The sequence below is a fragment of the Artibeus jamaicensis genome, unplaced genomic scaffold, assembly GCF_021234435.1.
Source record: "Artibeus jamaicensis isolate MK-2021 breed Jamaican fruit bat unplaced genomic scaffold, CSHL_Jam_final scaffold_474, whole genome shotgun sequence".
Lineage (NCBI taxonomy): Eukaryota > Metazoa > Chordata > Mammalia > Chiroptera > Phyllostomidae > Artibeus > Artibeus jamaicensis.
The window spans coordinates 17,009,432-17,030,427 of NW_026522046.1; the positions used below are offsets into that span (position 1 = coordinate 17,009,432).

At 42.6% G+C, this 20,996-nt stretch overlaps 1 protein-coding gene and 1 pseudogene across 1 annotated transcript in view; both read left to right on the forward strand.

Annotated features, from left to right (window-relative positions):
- The first annotated feature begins 7,649 nt into the window (after nucleotides 1-7,649).
- The window catches only part of SLC2A2 (solute carrier family 2 member 2), a 37,874-nt gene continuing 24,527 nt past the window's right edge, over nucleotides 7,650-20,996 (forward strand). The window contains exons 1-3 of the mRNA XM_037137464.2: nucleotides 7,650-7,785; nucleotides 16,469-16,561; nucleotides 20,010-20,269. Of these exons, the coding sequence (XP_036993359.2) occupies nucleotides 7,777-7,785; nucleotides 16,469-16,561; nucleotides 20,010-20,269 (362 nt within the window). The 5' untranslated portion in view covers nucleotides 7,650-7,776. The remainder of the gene's footprint in view (nucleotides 7,786-16,468; nucleotides 16,562-20,009; nucleotides 20,270-20,996) is intronic.
- Nucleotides 7,802-16,462, forward strand: LOC119043437 (polyadenylate-binding protein 4-like; annotated as a pseudogene).

The following is a 20,996-nucleotide window of genomic DNA, read 5'->3' on the forward strand; positions in this document are numbered from 1 at the left end:
AGGCTCTCATCACCAGAAATGAACTTGGATTAGAATTTGTCACTCACAACACACAATGGGACCACTCAGACCATCTCTTTGCCCTTTTGTGTGAAGACATCAGCAAGAAACCCATCCCTGTCCCCGCTGTGATCTTACAGGACTTGAAAAGACAAAATTGCATATCTACAAGGAGCTTAGAGCTTCACCCCTCAGAAACCCGCAGTCGGGAGTCCTTGAGTGACTCAAGGTCACCTGCAGGGCTGCAGCAGCAGTGGCACGAGGCTCCTCTCCAGGCATCTAGGACGGCACTCTGTCTTCACCAAGGCACTCTCCTGACCCTCTTCGTCCTGCTCCCATCAGTGGCAAAGCAAAGGCCGTGGCTTTGTGATATGGCAACAGAGCCCACCCATAGGGCTTGGCTGGAACCTTGTGCTTGGATCAGGGTAAAAATAGTGTGTTCTTGCTTTAGCAAACAGAGCAATTTTCCCTTTCCATCCAGCCTAGACCACCTGAGGAGAATTTGAAAAGAGAAGAAAAAGGAGTGAGGGGAAGTGAGAGGAAACGCAGGGGTGGGACCCCTGGGTCAGGCTCTATCTCCCAGCAGATACCTTGGCAAACACTAAGGAGGGCTCTGTCTGCAGCCACCCTGAACAGCCTCAGAGACCTGTAGAATTACTTCCAGGACTACAGAAACTGCATTATTTACTGCACAGAGGCACTGAGGCACTGACCTTCGATTTTTGAAATGCTCATTTGAATCACTGTAGAAAAAGAAAAACTGCTTCCTCTCCCCACCAACCACCACAAAGTGCTTCATCAGACCCACTTGCACTGCTCTGAGAGGAACTTCAAGTTGTAAGGGAGTGGAATTCCATTTGGGCTTTCTCTTCCCAGTCTTGTCACTCTCTCAAAGCCTCTGAAGAGATGTCAGGAGCCCACATTTGGCATTTGTAAGCACGGGGAATTTTTGAGGAGAGTTGGCACTAAGAAATCAAAGCCAGTTGTGACTCGGAGATCTACAGGACAAGGGCACCTATGTCAACAACATGCCCACCACTGAGTTGCACCATCTGCTCATGACAGGACATTCCTGGAACTCTGCATCTGGTAAACAGCTGTCACAAGAGCCATTTCTCCCTGACACTGACTGCTCCTTTTATTGGTGACCTATTAGTCAACAACACCAAGCAACATTGTTTGTTAAGCCTCAATGATGACCTTACGCTCCTTGCTCCCACTTTTTATACCAACCTCATAAGCCTCCCCTAGCACACACAAATTATCAGCAAAAAGTATTAAAGGTAATGCTAGAAATAGCACAAGCACTGTCAGAAGATGATTAACTCACAGACATTAAAGAGACAAAAACTCAACAGAAAGATACCCTGCAGACTATTGTGGCCATTTAGGCACACTTGATTGAAAAATGGTTAGGAACAGAGAATTGTAATAGGCTTAATTTACACTGAGATGACTCCAGAATTGCAAACAAAAAAAATTCTGCATGCGGCAGCACCATTCAATTTAGACTGAATTGCCTGATGATTAATTAATTTGGGACAGTGCTCACTGAAAAATTGCCATAGATGTGCATCTGTCAGACGAATTTGCCACAGATTGTCAAAGATCCGTGAGAGGAATGGCCCAGACCCAGGGGCCTGCCCACTCAGCAGGTGGCCCCTTGCTCTTTTAATGAGAACTACCCTCATTGCCAAATATCACAAGCTCCAGGCTAAAATGGGCAGAGCTCACCTAGTTTAGTAAACCCAGGGGGTCACAGAATCAATTCCATATTAACTTTTGAAAAGGATGTTAAATTGAAAACAAAGGATTATGGAAACTGAGAGCGGAAAAATGATAAGAGCTGGCACCTACTGAGCAGTGAACATTTACTATATACTTGGCTTTGTTCTAAGCACTGTATTCCTATTATCTTAGTTACTCTGCACAACAATTCCATGCATTAGATACAATCTCTACCTTACACATGAAAAGATTTAGAGATTATCTATTTGATTTACAAGTGAAGTCCAGAGGGGTTCAACAAGACTTACCCATGGTCAGATAACCAAACGCTGGCAAAGGGAGGATCCAAACAACATCCCCTCACGCCAGTTTAGTGCTCCAAACCCTTGTGAGTGGTGGCACACATTCTTTTTACAAGGTGCCTTGGGTTCAGAAGAGGCATAAAACCCTTCTAAACTCTTGTTCTTTACCAAAGCCATGGCCAGCAGACTAAGGGGGTCAGCTAGGTGTCATGGGCCTGGCAGAAGTGGTGACATAGCTGGTCTCCTCATGCTCTCTTTAACGAGTAGAGGCCTGGGGTGCTAGGAAAGAGTATTGGACACTGGAGCCTGAACCGAGGAATTGTCTACATGCATCAAGTCGACATCACTTGTCTACATGCTTACATGCCATATCAAGGAGGACAAACTAAGAGGAAGCTTCTGAGGAGTAATTAAATTAAAACTTCATCGTACATGACAGAGAGGACAAATTTGAGGAGGAGCCAAAGTGACAGAAACTAGGAAAACAAATTAGAGTAGAAGGTTCAGAGGGGATGGTGCATTGGAAAGACATCTACCAAACTAAAAACAAAGACCCCTCTGAGGAGGAGTCTTAGTCAAAGGGGGTGGTAGAGGGTCATTTTGTCTGTATTCTATGAAATTTCCCTATGACAATGGTCTTGTGTATTTATGTTTCATTTGCTATTAAAATGAATTAAATATTTTCGAAAGGAGAAGAGATAAAAGAAAAGGCAGGGACAGTACCTAGACTTATACAAGTTATGGGGAGCTTTCCATCCGGTACCCTGAATATGGGTTATTTTAAGGTTATTAAGAAGCCTTGACAGTTACATCCCTGGTGACCAAGGCTAATTCTTCTGTCCTGAACCTGGTGCCCTAGGTCTGCCTTGAACATGGGGTCAAGAGATCCTGCAGGCCTCTACGTACATTTGGGTTAGTCACTTTAGACAGTCTGAATCTCTCCTCATGACAACTGAGCTAGCTAAAAGAATCCACTAATTCTTTCTTATCCACTTATATAGATCCATTGAATTATAGGCAAGTTTAATAGAAGGAAAAAAGAGAAATAGAGGAAATGAGCCAATTTATTCACTGCCAGGCAGAATTAACACCAACACCCTGGCCCATGTTCTTCCTTCTTAGTCACAGCATAGGACAATCTTCCTCAGGTCCTAACGGACTCCCCTAGCCATGGATGTGGCTGGATGTAGAGGCCATGGCTGCGCTTCAACCACAGCTGGACCTTTCTAGATGCCTGCCAAGGCTCATTTCCAGGGAAAATCCAAGAGGCCAGTTCTGGTTCCATAGCATCATGCAAAAGGAACAACATGCCAGCCTCAGCCGACCTTCCTGGAGACCTGGACTTTATTCTTTTTAGTTCCCTCCTTTTTTCCTCTTCCACACTTTGCTCCACCCAATGCACATTTACACTACTGTCTGAGTATTGTCTACTCTTTACCAAACCCTCTCTCAAGAGTCCATTACATCAAAGCTCAGGCTTTAGTGCTCATTGGCTTATTTAAACCTAAGACCCCTTTTTTTTACTCCATTGTGTAAATGTACCATAGTTTTTTGATCCATTCATTTACTGATGGGCACCTAGGTTGCTTCCAACTCTTGGCTATTGTACATTGTGCTGCTATGAACGTTGGGGTGCATAGGTTCTTTTGGATTGGTGTTTCAGGGCTCTTAGGATATAATCCTAGCAGTGGAATTGCTGAGTCAAAAGGCAGATCCATTTTTAATTTTCTGAGAAAATTCCATACTATTTTTCGTAGTGGTTGCACCAGTCCGCAATCCCACCAACAGCATTTACACAATGGAATTCTATGCAGCAGAAAGAAGGAGCTCCTACCCTTTGCAACAGCATGGATGGAACTGGAGAGCATTATGCTAAGCGAATAAGCCAGGTGGTAAAAGACAAATACCATATGATCTCACCTTTAACAAGAACTTACACAATAAAACAAACAAACAAGCAAAATATAACCAAAGACTCTGAAACAGAGAACAGGCTGACAGGGACCAGAGGGGAGAGGCGAAGAAATTTCAGGGGGAAAGGGGAAGGGTTTGCAGGAGCAAGTATAAAGGACACATGGATAAAAACAAGAGGTGGGGTGGAAATAAGAGGGAGGTGAGGATGGCTGGGGGGGGGGGGGCTGGGATGGGAGTAAAAGACAGAAAACTGTACTTGAACAACAATTACATAAATTTTTTAAAAAGAAAATTAAAAAAATAAATAAAGTATGTAAACCAAATAAACTTTCATTAAAACATATAATGAATGAATGAATGAATGAATGAATGAATGAATAAACTTAAGACCCTTAAGTTCAAATGATCAGGTTGTCATGTGGCCAACAAAAGAAAGTGTTTCAGGGAGAAGGGAGTGTTCCAATGGACAGAGAATTATCCAGTAGCCTTGAGGAGGTAAAGGTTGCAACTGATACCTAGTAAAATGTTCTGTAAATACTTCATTTTGTGAATGTTAAATCAATAAATGTCCTAATGCTAGCCTAAGGCACCTCCTTTCCTATTGCAACAAAGCATGTGGCAACCCTTTTTGAATTGCCTTCATTTATTAAACAAATATTTATTGAGCATCTACTATGTACCAGACACAGTCACTGGGAATAACAAGATGGGCAAAGTCTCTGCATTCATGGACCTTAGGTCTGGTGGGGAAAAGTGGGATAAAATAATAAATACACAAGTAAATAATATAATAATAGCAAGTAATAAAACTTAATAATTTTAATGCTTAGCAAATAAGTAAACATTTGATTTAAATTTTAATTAATTTCTTAATTAATAATCCACATCTAATATTTTAATAATAAAACAGTAGTGAATAATTAACTGTCAAATATAAGTGCTATAAAGAAAATAAGACTGGGTGTCAGGCCTGAGAAGGAGTTGCAAGGGTTAGGTGGTGTCTACCTTAAGAAGCCTGCTTGGAGTGCCTCTTAGTGATCCGAATGTAGAAGAGCCAGCCACTTATGAATCTGGCTTAGCGCCCATCCAATACAAAGGTGCTGAGCCTGGCACACATTAACCAAGTCTGAGTCCAGTGTGGCTGAGCCCAGAGGAGGAGGAGAAGGCCAGTAGTAGGAGAGAAGGTCTCAGAGTTGGGGAAGACTACCTCACACTGGCCTCTCAGGCCATGGTGACAACGGTGGGTTTCCTTCCAAGAGTAATTGGGAAGCCTCTGGACACTTTTAAGCAAGGTCTGGTTTAATTTTCAAATCAATGTCAGCTTCTCTGTCAAAGAGACTCTAGGACAAGAATGGGAGCAGGGAAGCCAGGTAGCTGTGTACCACACACGGGAAACACTGGTGGCGTGAACCAGAGAGGTACCCGTGGGCAAGGTGAGAAGAGGCAGACTACATCGGGGCAAAACCTTAAAACACACTGGCCTTCTTCAGGGACTGGGACTTTCCAACACTTGCACTCCTGTTTAATTTGGCGCCTAAGAGAAGCCTTTGCACTTCCCCACACCTGACCAATCAGACAGGAACACTGCGTGCTGAGATAGCTGGTTTCCTTGCTTCCCATTTGTAGAAATAAAAACTCTCATTTTGCTGAAAGGGAAAGATAATCATAAAAAAAATGGGGGGGGTGCTCTTTACTTCCCTTGTAAACTCCTACCTAGAGCTGTTGGTATCTACTATAAAGATTAAATTAAATGCAAAAGTAATCAGAATGTGACCTGATGGGAAAGAACAGTCACACAACACTGGTTTCATCCCACCCAGTTGAAATCTCTGGGCAATTCTGGGTCCTGGCGCACCTCACTGAGTGGCCCCCATCCCATCAGCAAAGCACGGAAAACCTGACTTCATTCTGCAGGCAGGGAAACACAATAATTTCTAGATGCAGTGGGACCGCAGCTCCTGGGGTTGGCGCTAAAGCAAACTCTCCTGAGACGGCAATGGAATTATCAGTTCCCCAAGCCCTAAACTCATCAAAGCAATCATTGAGACTGAGTCCCTCCCCTCCCACCCTGGAGATAAGATTTCAGCCCATCCCTAAAGGGCACAGAGGTTACTCATTTCTGAGCAAAGCAGACCAAGAGAGGCCTTAGCTATGGCATAGGAAGCCAAAGTTCCTGCATGTGTCCAGGGTTACTGAGTGACAGGATGCACGTGCAACAACATCTCCAAGGGCGCAACCAGCTCTCTCAAAGCCATCTCTCTCTCTCTCTCTCTGTCTCTCAAAAGGAAGATTCAAAGAACAGAGGTAGCTATCATTTTAGTCACACAAAGACTCCTACAGTGTCACGTCACTGGCGAATCATTGCATCAGCAGCCCAAACTGGGATGGAAAGCATCATCATGGCTACCTGGGCTCCCGCAGCTCTGGTTTCAAGGCTGCCCTCCCAAAGCTTGGCTCTGCAGCACAGAGCACCTCAGGTTATGATTGCACAAGTTAATCCATGTAAAAGTGCTGAAGCAGCACCTGGCACAAATGAAAGCTCAATAAAGATTAACTATCATTGTTAATGATGTTTTTCTACAAGAATTACTGTATTATGTGTTTGCATTTATGTTAGTTTCCCCTTACACATTAGGACCTCCAAAGCATCTTATTCATCTCAAGCATGTCTGAGCCTGGAACTGTGCTGGGCTCAATAAAAGGTTATGGCTTGAACTGAAATATTTACTCAGGGGTGATAGAAATGAAAAGAGGGTAGTTTTTTCAAAATAAAAAGCAGATGAAATCTGAATTTCCTTTACCTCTTCTTTATGTTATTTTCTGTTTCTCCATAACAGCCCCTCAATTTTGCAGCTCGCAGTGACATTTCCTGTAACGGGAATGGTTCCCGTTGGGCCTCAGTGGAACCTGTGACACTAATCACCAAGCACAGTTCAAGTTCAGCCAGTTTTGATATTGCCAGGGCTCCCCAGAAGGAATTGGATATCACAGAGGGTCCACAGAAGGGCACAAGCTCAAGCAATATGAACGGATTTATTTGAGAACTCAACACTATTGCCTCCAAGTGCCCCCTGACATACAGGGAACCAATGACCATAACAGTGAACACAATGACACCACTACTTATGGAGCACCTAGTATGTGTACTATGCTAAATACTTTCACATATGACATTTAATCCACCCAGAGAAACAAAGTATGTGTTCTGTCATTCTCAAACTAAGTCACAGAACAGTCGCAATGAGCCACTGGCTTAAGGTCACCCCACCAGTAGTAAAATGTTGAGATTCAAACTCAAGCTCTCCAAAGCTCACTCATGTAACCACTCAAGCCTACAGGGGCCTCGGGCCACACAACCCAGACCTGAAGCACAAATGCCACAGCACAGGTGATCTGCAGGGCAAAGTGCAATGCACCTGCCGTGCCCCTGTCTTTGTATGCTGTCTCCACAGCACGGCGTGGTAGCCCAGCATGGCTCATCTGCTTTTTACCTGTCCCCAGAGACTGCCACACCTAAAACGTGACCACCTCTGGTTTGTAACTTATGCCTGAAGGACCTACTGCTGTTTTCTTTTCTGGAGGAACAAAGGTCTCTGAGGCACAAGTGTGTATTGCCACGAGTCCCTGAGGCAAAGAGTGTATTGATTAGTCTCATCAATATTCAGTCCATTTAGACTTGGACTTTTAGTCCACTCCTTACTTGCCTTGCTCCTCCTCCTCTAAACTATAACCAGTCTTGGGTAGCTGGAAAGAGACAGGCAGAAGCCAGCCACCTGCATGTGCTCCACTCACTACAGCACCTGGATTAAGAGGAGGACTCCGACACCACACAATGACAGAGGTACAGTGGTATTGTATTCATTTTGCAAGTCAGTGAGCATATGGAGGACTTGGGGGATGTCAGGGGTAGCTAGCCACAGATCAAAGCTACTTCTCTTGCCAAGTGATAGTTCATATTTGTGCTAAAAAGTCATATTTCCTATTCAGTAACTAGGATTTTAAGGGTATTTGCTATGTTTTCTGACTAGTCTGCGTAACTTCTTCTCAAATGATTCTGTATAACCATATTACTAAGGAATGTGCTTTTAAAAAGGCAGATTAACCGGAATCTAACTAATCATGAAAACTGGCATGAAATCTTCAGAAATGTCAATGTATGAAAAAACAGAGCTAGAAGGACTGTTTTGGAGTAAAGGAAACTAAGAACTGACAAAAGTGCAACAAGTGCTCATAGGTCACAGAAAGAAGAAGAAAACAGCTTTAAAGAGACAATATGGGCATAGCTGGGAAATTTTAAAAATGGGCTGCATATTAGATAACATTTGTATACTAGTACTTTATTTGATATAATAATGGCATGATAATTATGTAGGCAAACGGCTTTATGCTTAGTGAGTACATGCTAGAGAGTTTGGGAGTGAAGTGACATGAATATCTTCAACTGATTTTGAAATGAGGCAGACCCAGCAGCCACAACGCGCACACAAATGCACAGCAAGCGTTAACCAGATGCGGCGTTACCCATCAGTCAGTGCAGGCGGAGGTGAACGAAGGGTTCACTGCCCCACTCTTTCAACTTCTCTGTAGAGACATGTAAGACTTTTCAAAATGAAAACTGGAAAATAAAAGGGGGATAGTACTGTTGCTCCCTTATAAGTGTCCCCCCCACCAAATGTACCCATCCCCACACGTAATCATGCAACAGGAAATCTGTGCCCCTCTTACAGTGGAGAGTCTCTGAACTCCGACCTGGTGTAAATTACTCTGCGGAGCATTTCCGTACGTCAGGCAGTGACAGGGCTGGGTGCACGCACCAGCCTGGAGGTGTGGTGGTGCTGCTTCTCTGCCCTGATGCCAGGATTAAGTTATTTCCCTGAGCTTGGGGTGTTTTCATATTGTGACAAAATAAGAACAGTTCGGGATATAACATAAGGATATAATATAGGATATTTAGGATTCTAATAGTTCTTTACAATTGGAGAGTAGTTACATGAGAGACTCAGATGACAAACATTTTAAAGTTAATAGTTGTGTATTAATGTAATGTATATTTAAAGAATAATTAGGACATTATGATTTCCTATTATAGCCCAGGATACAGCTAAAGCAGTTAGAACTTTGGAAATAATGTAATAATACATTACATTATTGTAATGTAATGAACGTTGGAAATAATGTAAAGATAAATATTAAGTAAATAACTACACAGATGGTATGTAAATTTGGCAAAAATCATGAAGGTAGTGTTCAAGTAACTGAAGTTTAGAAGATGCTGCAAAACAGAAGATAATGTACTTACCACACTGCTGGCACACGGCAGGTGCTCAAGCTTCGTTTAGAGCTATCATTGAACTCCCTGTGGCAGGGGGGCTAGAAATTATGTTGTAGGAATTCATTTGAGAACTGGGGACTTGCCTAATAATGGAACCCAGAAGGAATGAGAACTGATGTAAAGCACAATGTTTTCAGCTTTGTAAATCCACCCGGACTTGAAAAGAGGTGGGGTAAGCTCGAGAGGAAGGGTCAAAAGATGGGGCCCTCACTCTGGATGTGCTCAGTAACCACTATGTGACTCGAACAAAGGATTTGGACTCAGCTTCTTCACTTGAAAAAATGAAGAGATATGACTAGAATCCATTGGTCTCTAAGGTCTCTTTCAGCTTGAAAATTCTACAGCTTGAGAGGCCCCTGGCTTTTTCTAAGAGTTGGTGCGAGACCATCTTTGGGTTGGCATTTGGAGGCATGTGATTTAGAGGAAAGAGTATAAGCTTCTCTCCTTCCTACAGCTGCTGAAAATCTGCTGTTTTGTTTAGCAGTAAAAATTTAACAGTATCAGCTCGGAGCTCTAATTCCAGCAGAATACCTGTTACTTACCTGCTGCCCATGTGTGTTGGACATCCCACTTAATCTCTGAGTCCTGGCTGCCTCACCTGTCAAATGGCAATAATTTCATGTACTTTACAGTACTGTTGTGAAAATTATCGGTGACGCATGAAAAGTTGATAGGTAGTTGTTTGGCAAGAATGATGAATGAGATGACAATGATGTGATTGAAGAGGCCGTTGTTTTATGGCCCTTTTACTATTTCTAGGAAGACCACATTATGTATCTTATTTTGTCGGTATAATAATACTATGCATTAGGGAATATTATACCCATTTTGGGGCCAAATTGTTATTCTACAAGTTACTGCCTATGAGACCTTAACCTCGTCTACTTACCTCTAAAATACGGATATTAATGGTGCTGCCATGAGTAGTATGATAGGCAGAATAATGGTCCTCCAAAAATGTCTGCAACCTCCTCCCCCAAACCTGTGAATATGTTACCTTATACAGCAAAAGGTAACATACCCACAGGCTTTTATGACTTTAATTCACAGGTTATATGACTTATAAATGTCATTGAGGTTATAGACCTTGAAATGGGGAGATCTCCTGGATTATCCAAATGGGCCAAAATTAAATCCCATGAATTCTTTTTTTTCTTTTTTTCAAATATTTTTGAAAGATTTTATTTATTTATCTTTAGAGGGGAAGGGAAGGAGAGAGGGAGAGAAAGATCAATGTATGGTTCCCTCTCGTGCATCCCCTGCTGGGAACTGGCCTGCAACCCAGGCATGTGCCCTGACTGGGAATCGGACCGCAATCCTTTAGTTTGCAGGCCTGCACTCAATCCACTGAGCTACACCACCCAGGGCCTTGAATCCCATGAATTTTTAAAAGGGGAGAACTTTCCTGGCTGCGGTCAGGGTCAGAGAGATGCAGTGTAAGGCCATGACCTCCCCATTTCTGACTATGAAGCTGGAGGAAGGGTGCCACTAGCAAAGGAATGTGGTGGCTTCTAGAGTTGGGAATGGCCCTTGCTTTACAAAAACACAGCCACTGGTTCTATAGCCACAAGGAACTAAATTATAACATCAACATGAATTTTCCCCCACAGCCTCTGGAAAAGAACACAGCCTTCCAATCCCTTAATTTTAGTCTGGTGAGACTTGTACCAGCCTTGTAATGTACGAGAACTATACAATAACAAATTTGTGGTAGTCGAGCCACTGTCTTGATGGTTGTTTGTAACAGCAGAAAGAGAAAACTAGTGTAGGTAAATGAGATAATACACTTACAGCAGTGAACAAGCGTCCAGCAGGCGTGTTCACTATTATCAGGCCCTGACGTTGCGTTTGCATTGTACCTGATCAGATTGTCCTGACCCCAGTGATGGGTATTATCAGGGAAGGGGGCTAAAGCTCCCGTGAGGTGTCCCTTGGTCCCCTCCCTGCTGATGATGGTTACTCTCTGCAAATGGGATCAAATTCCCTCTCCCAGGAAGGAGCTGAAGGGGGAAAAGGATTTAAAGAGAAACTACCAGACCCATGAATGGAATCCCATCTTAACTTTGGCTGCCTGAACTGCTGAGTTGTAGATGTCTAGTTATGTTTTAGAGGATGATGTGTACATAAAACACCATATTGTGTGAGTGGACGCGTGTGTACATCTGTACATTTTACACATAATATATTTTCAATTTATTTATAATCATTGTATTGATATTTATGTATAATTATATGTATACATGCATATGATTTATATCTAATAAATATATCATGTGTATTATAGGATATATCCTTCTGTGTGTGTATGTGTGTGTGTGTGTGTGTGTGTGTGTTCACACTCCATACAGTCATGTTAGAGTCAGCTTTCACTAAGGACTTGAAGTCCCTTCAGAGAAAGAGGTTGCTGGGAGGGAAAGTCTACTAGGTGCCATGTGCAATTAATTCTGAATTAGTGGAAGGAGAAGGAGCAAACCGACAGAATTCCACCCCATTGTCACCCCGGAATTCTAGGTCAGCAGTAGGTCTGGACTGCAGCCAGGGAACTAATTGAACATGTTGCATGCTCTCCAAGTAGAGTCTGGTTTCAGAGCCTCTGAACTAACTCCAAGGGCTCTCGAGGTGGTTCTAACACTTTGTTGATGACCTGACATTTCTGATCTCCAGACTGATTAGGAAATGAGGGGTGCTGGTTAATTAGCTATTTTTATGCTGGGATAAGGGGATTTACAATCATCCCCCCAAATAGATAAAAACTGAAGCTCCTATTGGGGAAATGGTTTGGGTCACGTACCCACTAAGTATCCAAATGGAAACTGGAATTCATGTTGCCATAACTGTATCCTATGTTACTTATTTTAAAATTTTAAATTATGTAATTATACATGAAACCATTTCCTTATTAAGTGTCTAATAATATAAATAAAATAAAAAATACTCCTTTACTCCTCTTCTCCAATCTCACTTTTCTCCCCAAACATCCTCTCATTTGTTTTTCAAGAAACTATTCTGTAGTTCTCTCCACCTGGTGGCTGCAGTCTTCTGCCACTTCGGGGCCCAGCAGCCTGAAGAAAAAAAGAGATAAAGTCTTTTTAAAACCAGAAAACTCTTTAAAACATGAAAAAAAATTAAAGACAGAGAAAGAAAAGGCTAATCTTTTTTGGAAAACCTTGGGAAAGTTCCAGCTCGCTCTGCACCGGGCCAACGCGACCCCCACCACACCTGGGCCTCCGTTGGTCCCTCCTGGTGGTCAGAGGGCTGAGCGGCCGCGTCCACACATCTCTGCTCCGGGGGCCGCTCTGTGCCACTGGAAGCCCTGAGCACGAGCACCGGCCTCCCCGCCAACCACGCATCTGCGCTGCCCTTTGCAGCTGGCCAGTTGGCACCCACGAATATTTTGTATCCCTCTTTCCTGGCTGCTGTAACAGGAAACCACCAGGATCCCAAAGCCAATATATAGAGAGAAATGTGTGTCCCGAGGGCCGCGTGGGCACCATTTAGTTACCTCTTTAAGAACTTTTATAATTTGGAGGGAAGTCTCCATTTAATAAATCTGCTTTTGAAATGAGTTTCAGACCAGGACAGCCGAAAATGACAAACTCTCAGGGACAGCCATGTCGCTTTTGCCTTTCGTCTGCAGTCTTGCAGTCTCAAACAACACGTCCGGGAATCCTCCGTCCCCTCCTGCTTCTGAGCCAAGTCCAGTTTCTCCGAGTCACTGCCACCTGCGAGCCGCACCGTGGGCACGGGCCGGGGCTCCATGAAGAGCCCATTTTTCCTGAGTGGTACCTGTAAGAAGCCCGCCTGGCTAGGTTCAGGGTGGCGAGGGCGGGAGATGAAGGCTGCAGCCGGCCATGACCCTACGGCCTCCCTCTACCTGGGTGACCTGCACTCGGATGGCAGCAAGGCCACGCCGTATGGAAAGTTCAGCCCCGATGCTGTCTGTCCATGCCGGTCCGCCGCAAAAGGATAGGAGCTGCTCCCTGGGTTCTGCCCGGGCCAACTTCCAGAAGCTGGCTGATGCTGAGCGGGCCTTGGGTACTGGGAACTTGGATGTAACTAAGGGAAAGCCAATCCACATCCTATGGTCTCAGAAGAACCCCCTCTTTGAGAAAATCTGGTGTGGGAAATATCATCATCAAGAACCTAGACAAATCTATAGATAACAAGGCACTTTGTGATACTTTTTCCGCTTTTGGAAACATTCTGTCCTGCAAGGTGGTGTGTGAGAAGAATGGTTCTAAGGGTTATACCTTTGTTCACTTCTGTACCCAAGGGGCTACAGGCAAGGCCCAGAAGATGAATGGCATGTTTCTCATGACCAAAAAGTGTCCCTGAACAGATTCAAGTCTCTAAAAGAGTGGGAAGCTGACCTGAAGCCAAAGCCAAGGAGTTCAGCAGTGTGTCTGTCAAAGACTTTGGGGGAGAATGGATGATGAGAGTCTAAAAGTACTGCCTACTCAGTTTGGTAAGACCCTAAGTGTCAAGGTGATGAGAGATCCCAGTGGAAAGTCCAAAGGCTTTGGCTTGTGACTTATGAAAAACGCAAGGATGCCAATAAGGCACGGAAGAGATGAATGTAAAAGAATTGAGTGGGAAAGTCATTTCTGTAGGCCATGCTCAGAAGAAAAATAGAATGGTAGATGGAATTAAAACAGAAATTCGAACAGCTGAAACAAGAGGGAATTAGTCAAGGGCAAATCTTTACAGTAAGAACTTGGATGGCACCACTGATGATGAGAAGGTTAGCGTTTTCTCCTTTTGGATCCATCACCGGTGCTAATGCTTCTCATCTCCCAAAGAGGCAACCAAAGCCTCTTCTTCTGCAATGACCAGGTGCACCGTGGGCTCCAAGCCACTGTATGCCACTCTGACCCAGAGGAAGGAAGAGTGAAAGGCTTACCTGACTAACCAGCATATGCAGTGGTTGGCTGGAATGAGAGCACTGCCTGCCAGTGCCATCTTAAATCAGTTCCAGCCTGTAGCTGGTGGCTGCTTTGTGGGAAGGCTCAGGGAAGACCTCCATATTACACACGTAACCAGTTGGCATAATGAGGCCTAATCCACGCTGGCAGCAAGGCGGAGACCTCACAGCTTCCAAGGAATGCCTAGTGCTATATGCCAGTCTGGGCCTTGTCCAACTCCTTACCATCTGGCTCCAACTGGTAATGCTCAGGCCTCTCATAGTCTCCCTACTTCTGCTCAGAAAGTTGGTTCTGAGTGCCTGGACCACTTGGCTATGGACTTTGGTGGAGCTGGTGCAGCCCAGCAAGGGCTGACTGACAGCTACCAGACTGGAAGTGTTAACACAGCTGTGCAGAACTTAGCATTTTGTGCTCCTGTGGCTGCTGCTGCCCCTTGGGCTAGTGCACCATACAAGTATGCCTGCAGTGTCCGCAGCCTTCATCCTTCCATTCCGTTTTTGCAGGCCAGAGGTTCTGCAAAGGTCCAGCCTGTGGTCTATATACAGGGGCAGGAGCCCCTGACTACCTCCATGCTGGCCACAGCACCCTTCCAGGACCAGAAGCAAGTGCTGGGAGAATGTTTGTTCCCACTTATCCAAACCATGCATTCAAACCTGGCCAGAAAGATTATGGGAATGTTGCCAGAGATGGACCACTGCAAACAACTGCAGGCACTGGAATCCTCTGAGTCTCTCTGCTCCGAGGTGGATGAAGCTGGAGTGGTTCTATAGGCATATTGTGCCAAGAAAGAAGCTGCCCAGAGGTGGGTGCTGCTGCTGCTAATACCTTTTAGACAAGGAAATAACCAATTCAAAAGCCAAAGAACCCCTCATTGAATTCAGCTCAAGGTTTAAAGATTTCCTACTTTATTCTATGGACTTCAACACCCAAAACCACAAACTGCAAATTTAATAGGTCATTTTGTATCAAAAGGTCAATTAGGAAGCACCTAGAATTTTTTCAATTAAAAGAATATATTGTCTGGTTCTGCTATTGTGGATTTTGATTTTTTCCCCCAGAAATTGGTTTTATTTGATATACCTTCAGTTTTTCAATAAAAAAAAATCTCCAAAAAGAGAAAAATATGTGTTCTATGAATCGTATACAATGTGCATAAATCAAAGATTACTCAGATTTAAGCCTTTAAAAAACATTAGAGTACACAACTTTCTTTGTCATTAACAATGTCAGTACATGATCACATTATTCTTTTTAACTGCTGCATAGTGTGTTGTATGTATCTGATGTATATATATCATGATGCATTTGAATCTATTTGGCCATTCCTCACCGAATAACATTAGGTTCTTTCCATAATTTTCACTGTCACATACAAACACAAACACAAAATGCTACATCAAATATCCTTATATGTGACTCTGTATGCATGTGACTCTGTATGCATGATGTGATTTCTCTTAAATGGTTAGATGTGTAATTGTATGTTGAAAAGGATAAGTGCTCTGCCCCTTTCTACATTTTTGTTTGTTTTTTGTAGCTACAGGAAGTTGCAGAGAAAATAACCCAGAGCTCTAGATTCAACTAGATGAAAATGCAGAACGTACTACCTGGGTATTGATGTGGATTGTTACAAAGACTGGTTGAGCCCCTTGTATAAGTTTTGAGGTATTTTCATACCACAGCCATGTCCAGGAGCTCCCTGTCTCTTTGTTATTGTTGTCTTATTTTCTTTCTCTCAATGACATAAATGTTTTTTATCCTAGCAGTTTCCTGCAGGTAGTAAAGATTCTGGTTCTCAATTCTGATTTTGAATCAAGTACATATATACAGGGTCTGGCAGAAGTAAGGCCTGCTTGAGTGTGATTGGCAGGGCAATAATATGGGTGTAATAATTTATAGTTTTAATTTGAACATTTCACCTAAAACGTCATATGGTGTGCTTGAGTGTGATAATGTTATGTTACAGAATTATCTGTTTATGACTTTATAATAAAAGATTTTGTACTGGACATTATACACACACATACTTTTGATTCCAGCCCTGAAGGCAGCATGCCAACTCTTTTCAACTTCAGCAATGTAAGAAAAGTAGTGAATGGCTCTCCCATTCTGGTATAAATGACCCTGCCAGGGCCATAGGGCTCACTGTGAGTAGCAAGGCATGAGAACCAGGCTGTGGAGCCCGTCAGAAGTCCAAGGTGTGGTGTGATGGGAGATGGGTAACTGAAATTACCTGGAGTTTCCTAGCCCCTGTGTTTCATTCCCCACAGGTCACTGGAACCTTGGTTTTTGCTGTTCTCACTGCCGTGCTGGGTTCCTTCCAGTTTGGATATGACGCTGGTGTTATGAATGCCCCTCAACAGGCAAGTGACACATGCACAATTCAAATCCCTTCCTGGAAATTTCTGTCAATATCAAAAAGATATCTGCTTCTCATGTGGAAAAATCAAGTGTGCCCATGTGGGGAGTGCGGGGTAATTCCAGCCTTCTGTTGGGGATCATGTGCGTGGTTCCAAAGCCTGTAACTTACTTGGCTTTGACTCCTCTTCACTTTATGATCTTCAGAAGAAAATAAAGAGCAATAAATAATTCTTGATTGTTGCTTTTTGCTAAACCCACAGGAAAAAAACCTTTAACCAGAATACCATGTGCCTTAGGATGTTTTTTTTTAAGTTAATAGCTTATTGCAGCATTCATTCAGACCTCTCAGCCGTATACAAATGGAAATGCCAGGGAATGGGTGGAAACTATAGAAGGATATGTTTCATTCTGTGCACAAACATCTATTGAATGCCAACTCACTGTGCGTAAAGAGCTTTAACATATGATCTCCCCAGTTTGACCCTCCCAATAATCTCATACTCATTTCTAGGCCAGATTAAAACCTTTAGGAGCATTAACACTAAAACAGATTCTAGTCCTTCTCTGAGTTCCTGTCTTCTATGGGTGCTTCAAAGTAAAATAATACAAAACTTAGATAATGGTCAAGAAGTTTCACAATACATGGATTTTTCCCATGATGACCATTTGGATGGGTATTTTTAAAAATATTAAATAATTTTCATCATTTTTCTCATTTATTTTATGCATCCCTACTCTGGTACCCAGTCAATAGACAGAAGAGGGATGTCATTTTTCTCAGCTCTCACAGCCTGAAATTGAGTGGGAGGAGCCAGAACTTGACTCCCTCTGCCCTAATTCACATTGTCAGGTCACTTAGTGTGGGATTGATGTCTTGTACCTCTTCCTATCACCAAGGCCAAGCACAATGATTGGCGTAAAGAAGTTCAGTCAAGTGTTTAGTGAAGGAGAGAGAGAGAATGAAAGCTGGCAGGGGTCAGGGAAGGCTGGCAAAGATGAAAAAACAGACTTCTGTTGGATGCCTTCTGCAAATCAATTATATTTTACCTGCTTCTTTTACAACATTAAACTCCAAGGAAAATGTGAGATCTTGCAGGATGTGAGCCTGTGAAATGTGTACTCACCAGTCAGTTAGTTCATCACCTGAAATGAGTTGCTCCTTGGACCAACAGCTGTGCTCTGGTCAGGCGCCACGTATCTCATGACTATGGCAGACCTCACTGAGGTTGGGAGATTTAGGAAATAACACTGGGGCGGGGGGGGTATCTTTTTTTGTGGGTGATGGCAACAAGTGCCAATTTAGCAGGTTTTCTGAAACTTACCTCAATATTACCATAATTGGCAGGGCCTCTTTTTGTGGAAGACTGTTTCAAATCCTTACTTAAAGCATCCTTTCTAGTCTTAGAGGGAAACTTCACCTAAGGCTTCCTCCCCTTCTATCACAGTCCTAGATCCAGACCTGAAGACAGTGATTCCCCACTGACATTGGGCTTAGTGCCCTCTCTGTAACCCCTTCCTTTAAACATTGTCACATAATAAGAGTCACTCAGGTCCATTTGTTTTTATTAGCAGAATGACATTTAGGATTATTTTAAGGTATTTATAAATCACATGTTCTATGATTATGAAAAACTACACATGCCTGTTGCAGAAAGTATTAGAAAAAAATTACTCATAATTATTCTATCACATGGAGCAGACTACTGAGGACATTTTGGATATTTCCTTACAGCCGCTTCTCTAGGTACGAGTATATTATACATATAGTGTGATCTTCAAATGAGGGAAATTTCTTCGTCGGACTTCTGTTATCATAAAAGGATGTCAATTCTTTCCCTCACTTAGCTGACTTTCCCAAGTAGTCCTTCACCCATGACAGGCAGCCTAGGGCAGCTGCACTCCAGGTCCTTGTCAAAGGTCTTCATCAAAGGTTCTCATCAAAGGTCCTCCCTGACCATGGCTGCTGAATAATGACCAAGTCACCATTGAGAGAAATGGCAGGCTTTCAGGAAGAGAGCCTGAAGGATGTGCCTTTTCTCCATTATACTTTTATATGATCTTTGCCTCTATTGAAACACATTATAAAGTATGGCTCTGTGAAGTTCAGTTTGGAATATTGTTTATTCTATTACACACTGAACTCGTTGAAAAGCCATAGGTTGCAATGTCTTCTCAGGGGCCACTGAGTATTTTTAATCTTTGGAATTCATCAGTAAACATGACTGTTTTCCTCTCTACCCATCGGCTGCTAGGAAGTTTATTGCTAAATTATAGTTCACTTCTAGCGAAGATACAGCACCTAGTGTTTGAATTTTGTAAAATGACTTTATTTCGGGTTTCATCTTTCCCAAATTTTAAAAATATCACTTTTATGTTTCCATTAAATATTTACATAAGTCAATTTGTGTAAGGGCAACACTGGTGTGGAAATGTATCTTTTTAGCCTGCAGGATATTTTCCATTTAAATAGTAGACAACACTTACAACTTGAAATTTTTTACATAAAAACCCATATTTCCAGCTTCTTTTTCAAAATGAAAGGTCATCAACACTGGCCTCAGGTTTGTGGCTTCCTCCTTCAGATGGGACAAATTCCCTCTGGTGCCAGGGTCCTGCTCACTTGCTGTTATACCCTCAACAATAAAGAAGGCATTTCAGTCCCCCTGTTAAAGTTCTCCTAGTTTATTTGTTCCCACTTGCTTCTTGTTGGCACCAGAACCTGTGACCTGTTTTATAGGATATAGTCAACTATAAATAAATCTACAAGTGTTTGTATGTGTGTAAGGCACATAACTGAGATGATCCTATTTAAACACCTAACAAGTGCTTTAAAGAAAAAAACTAACAGGGAACATAGAACCAGAGGCATAGAAACATGGAACGGACTGACAGATTTAAGAGGGGAGGTACAGGAGGGGACTGGTTGAGAGAAGATGAAGGTATTAGTCAAAGAACATGCATGAGTGACCCACAGACAGGAACAACAGTGTGGGGAAAGGCTGTGGGAGTGGGGAGCGGGCAGGGTGGAGGGGGCAAAGGGAAAATAATGGACACAACTGTAATAGCATAAACAATAAAATATTTAAATTAAAATTTTATAAAAGGAAAAAACAGCCCTGGCTGGTGTAGCTCAGTGGATTGAGCACAGGCCTGCAAACCAAAAGAACGCAGTTCGATTCCCCATCAGAGCACATGCCTGGGTTGCAGGCCAGTTCCCAGCAGGCGATGCATGAGAGGCCGCCATACATTGATATTTCTCTCCCTCTCTCCTTCTCTTCCCCTCTAAAGATAAATAAATAAATAAATAAATAAATAAATAAATAAATAAAATTTAAAAAATTTAAAAATAAATAAATAAATTTTAAATAAAAAATAAAATTATTTTAAAAAACATAAAAAGATATAAAATGTTTGAAATGTTGGAGTTATTTTTTAATTGTATTTCCTCAGGTAATAATAGCCCATTATAGATATGTTTTGGAGGGTCCACTGGACGACCAAAAAGGTATCAACAACGATGCTTTTGACAGTACAGAGGGACTGCCTACGAATCCACACTTCCTAACTGCAACACCAACCCCATGGGCTGAAGAAGAGTCGCCATCTTCTGGCCTCATCACTATGTACTGGTCCCTGTCTGTGTCCATGTTTGCAGTTGGTGGAATGATCGCGTCATTCTTTGGAGGATGGCTAGGGGACCAGATTGGAAGGTAGGCAAATTTCACAAATAAGCATAAGTACAAAAACTTGAGTGGTTTAGGTTTATTAGAATTGACTTAGAAAGAAATCATCTTTCTTTTTGTGGGATAGTTTCCCAGTTATTTTTTCAATGTGTGACCAACCCTATGAGTTAGGTTGGTATTGAACCAAGTAATGGAAAAAGCTGCTGTACCAATTTGCTTAATTGTGGAGGCATTTTGCAGAAAAAGTAAATTTGGTGGAATACTGCCTTGGTTCCTGGTTTCTAAGTCATAAAATATGCTAAGAAACTCCCAAACAAATTGTTAACTCAAGAGCACAATGGAAAAACCAAAAGTAAAAATTTTAACCAGGGAGTCCATTGTTTGCTTCAGCAAATTGCTCCACTTCTCAGACACCCAGGTTTTCCTCTTCAGACTAGAACTTGGCATTTGGATCAGTCAGGTTCTAAGATCCAGATAACATTCCCCAGCTCCCAAGTGCTGAGACACTTGGCATGGGTTTTTTGGCTACTGCTACTGCTATCTCAAACCCCAACCAAAGACAAAGCCAGTGCTGTCTCCATTTCTCTCTTCTGGTTTCTATGAGGTGTTTTGCATGAAAAACATCAGTGGAACTCCTTTACACCCAAATTTTACTCAGTCATGTGACATACTGAAGCTCTTGGGATCCTCTCAGCCCCCATAAAGAGGAAAAAAATAAAATTAGAAAATCAAGTGATTATTGCTTTAAATGTGT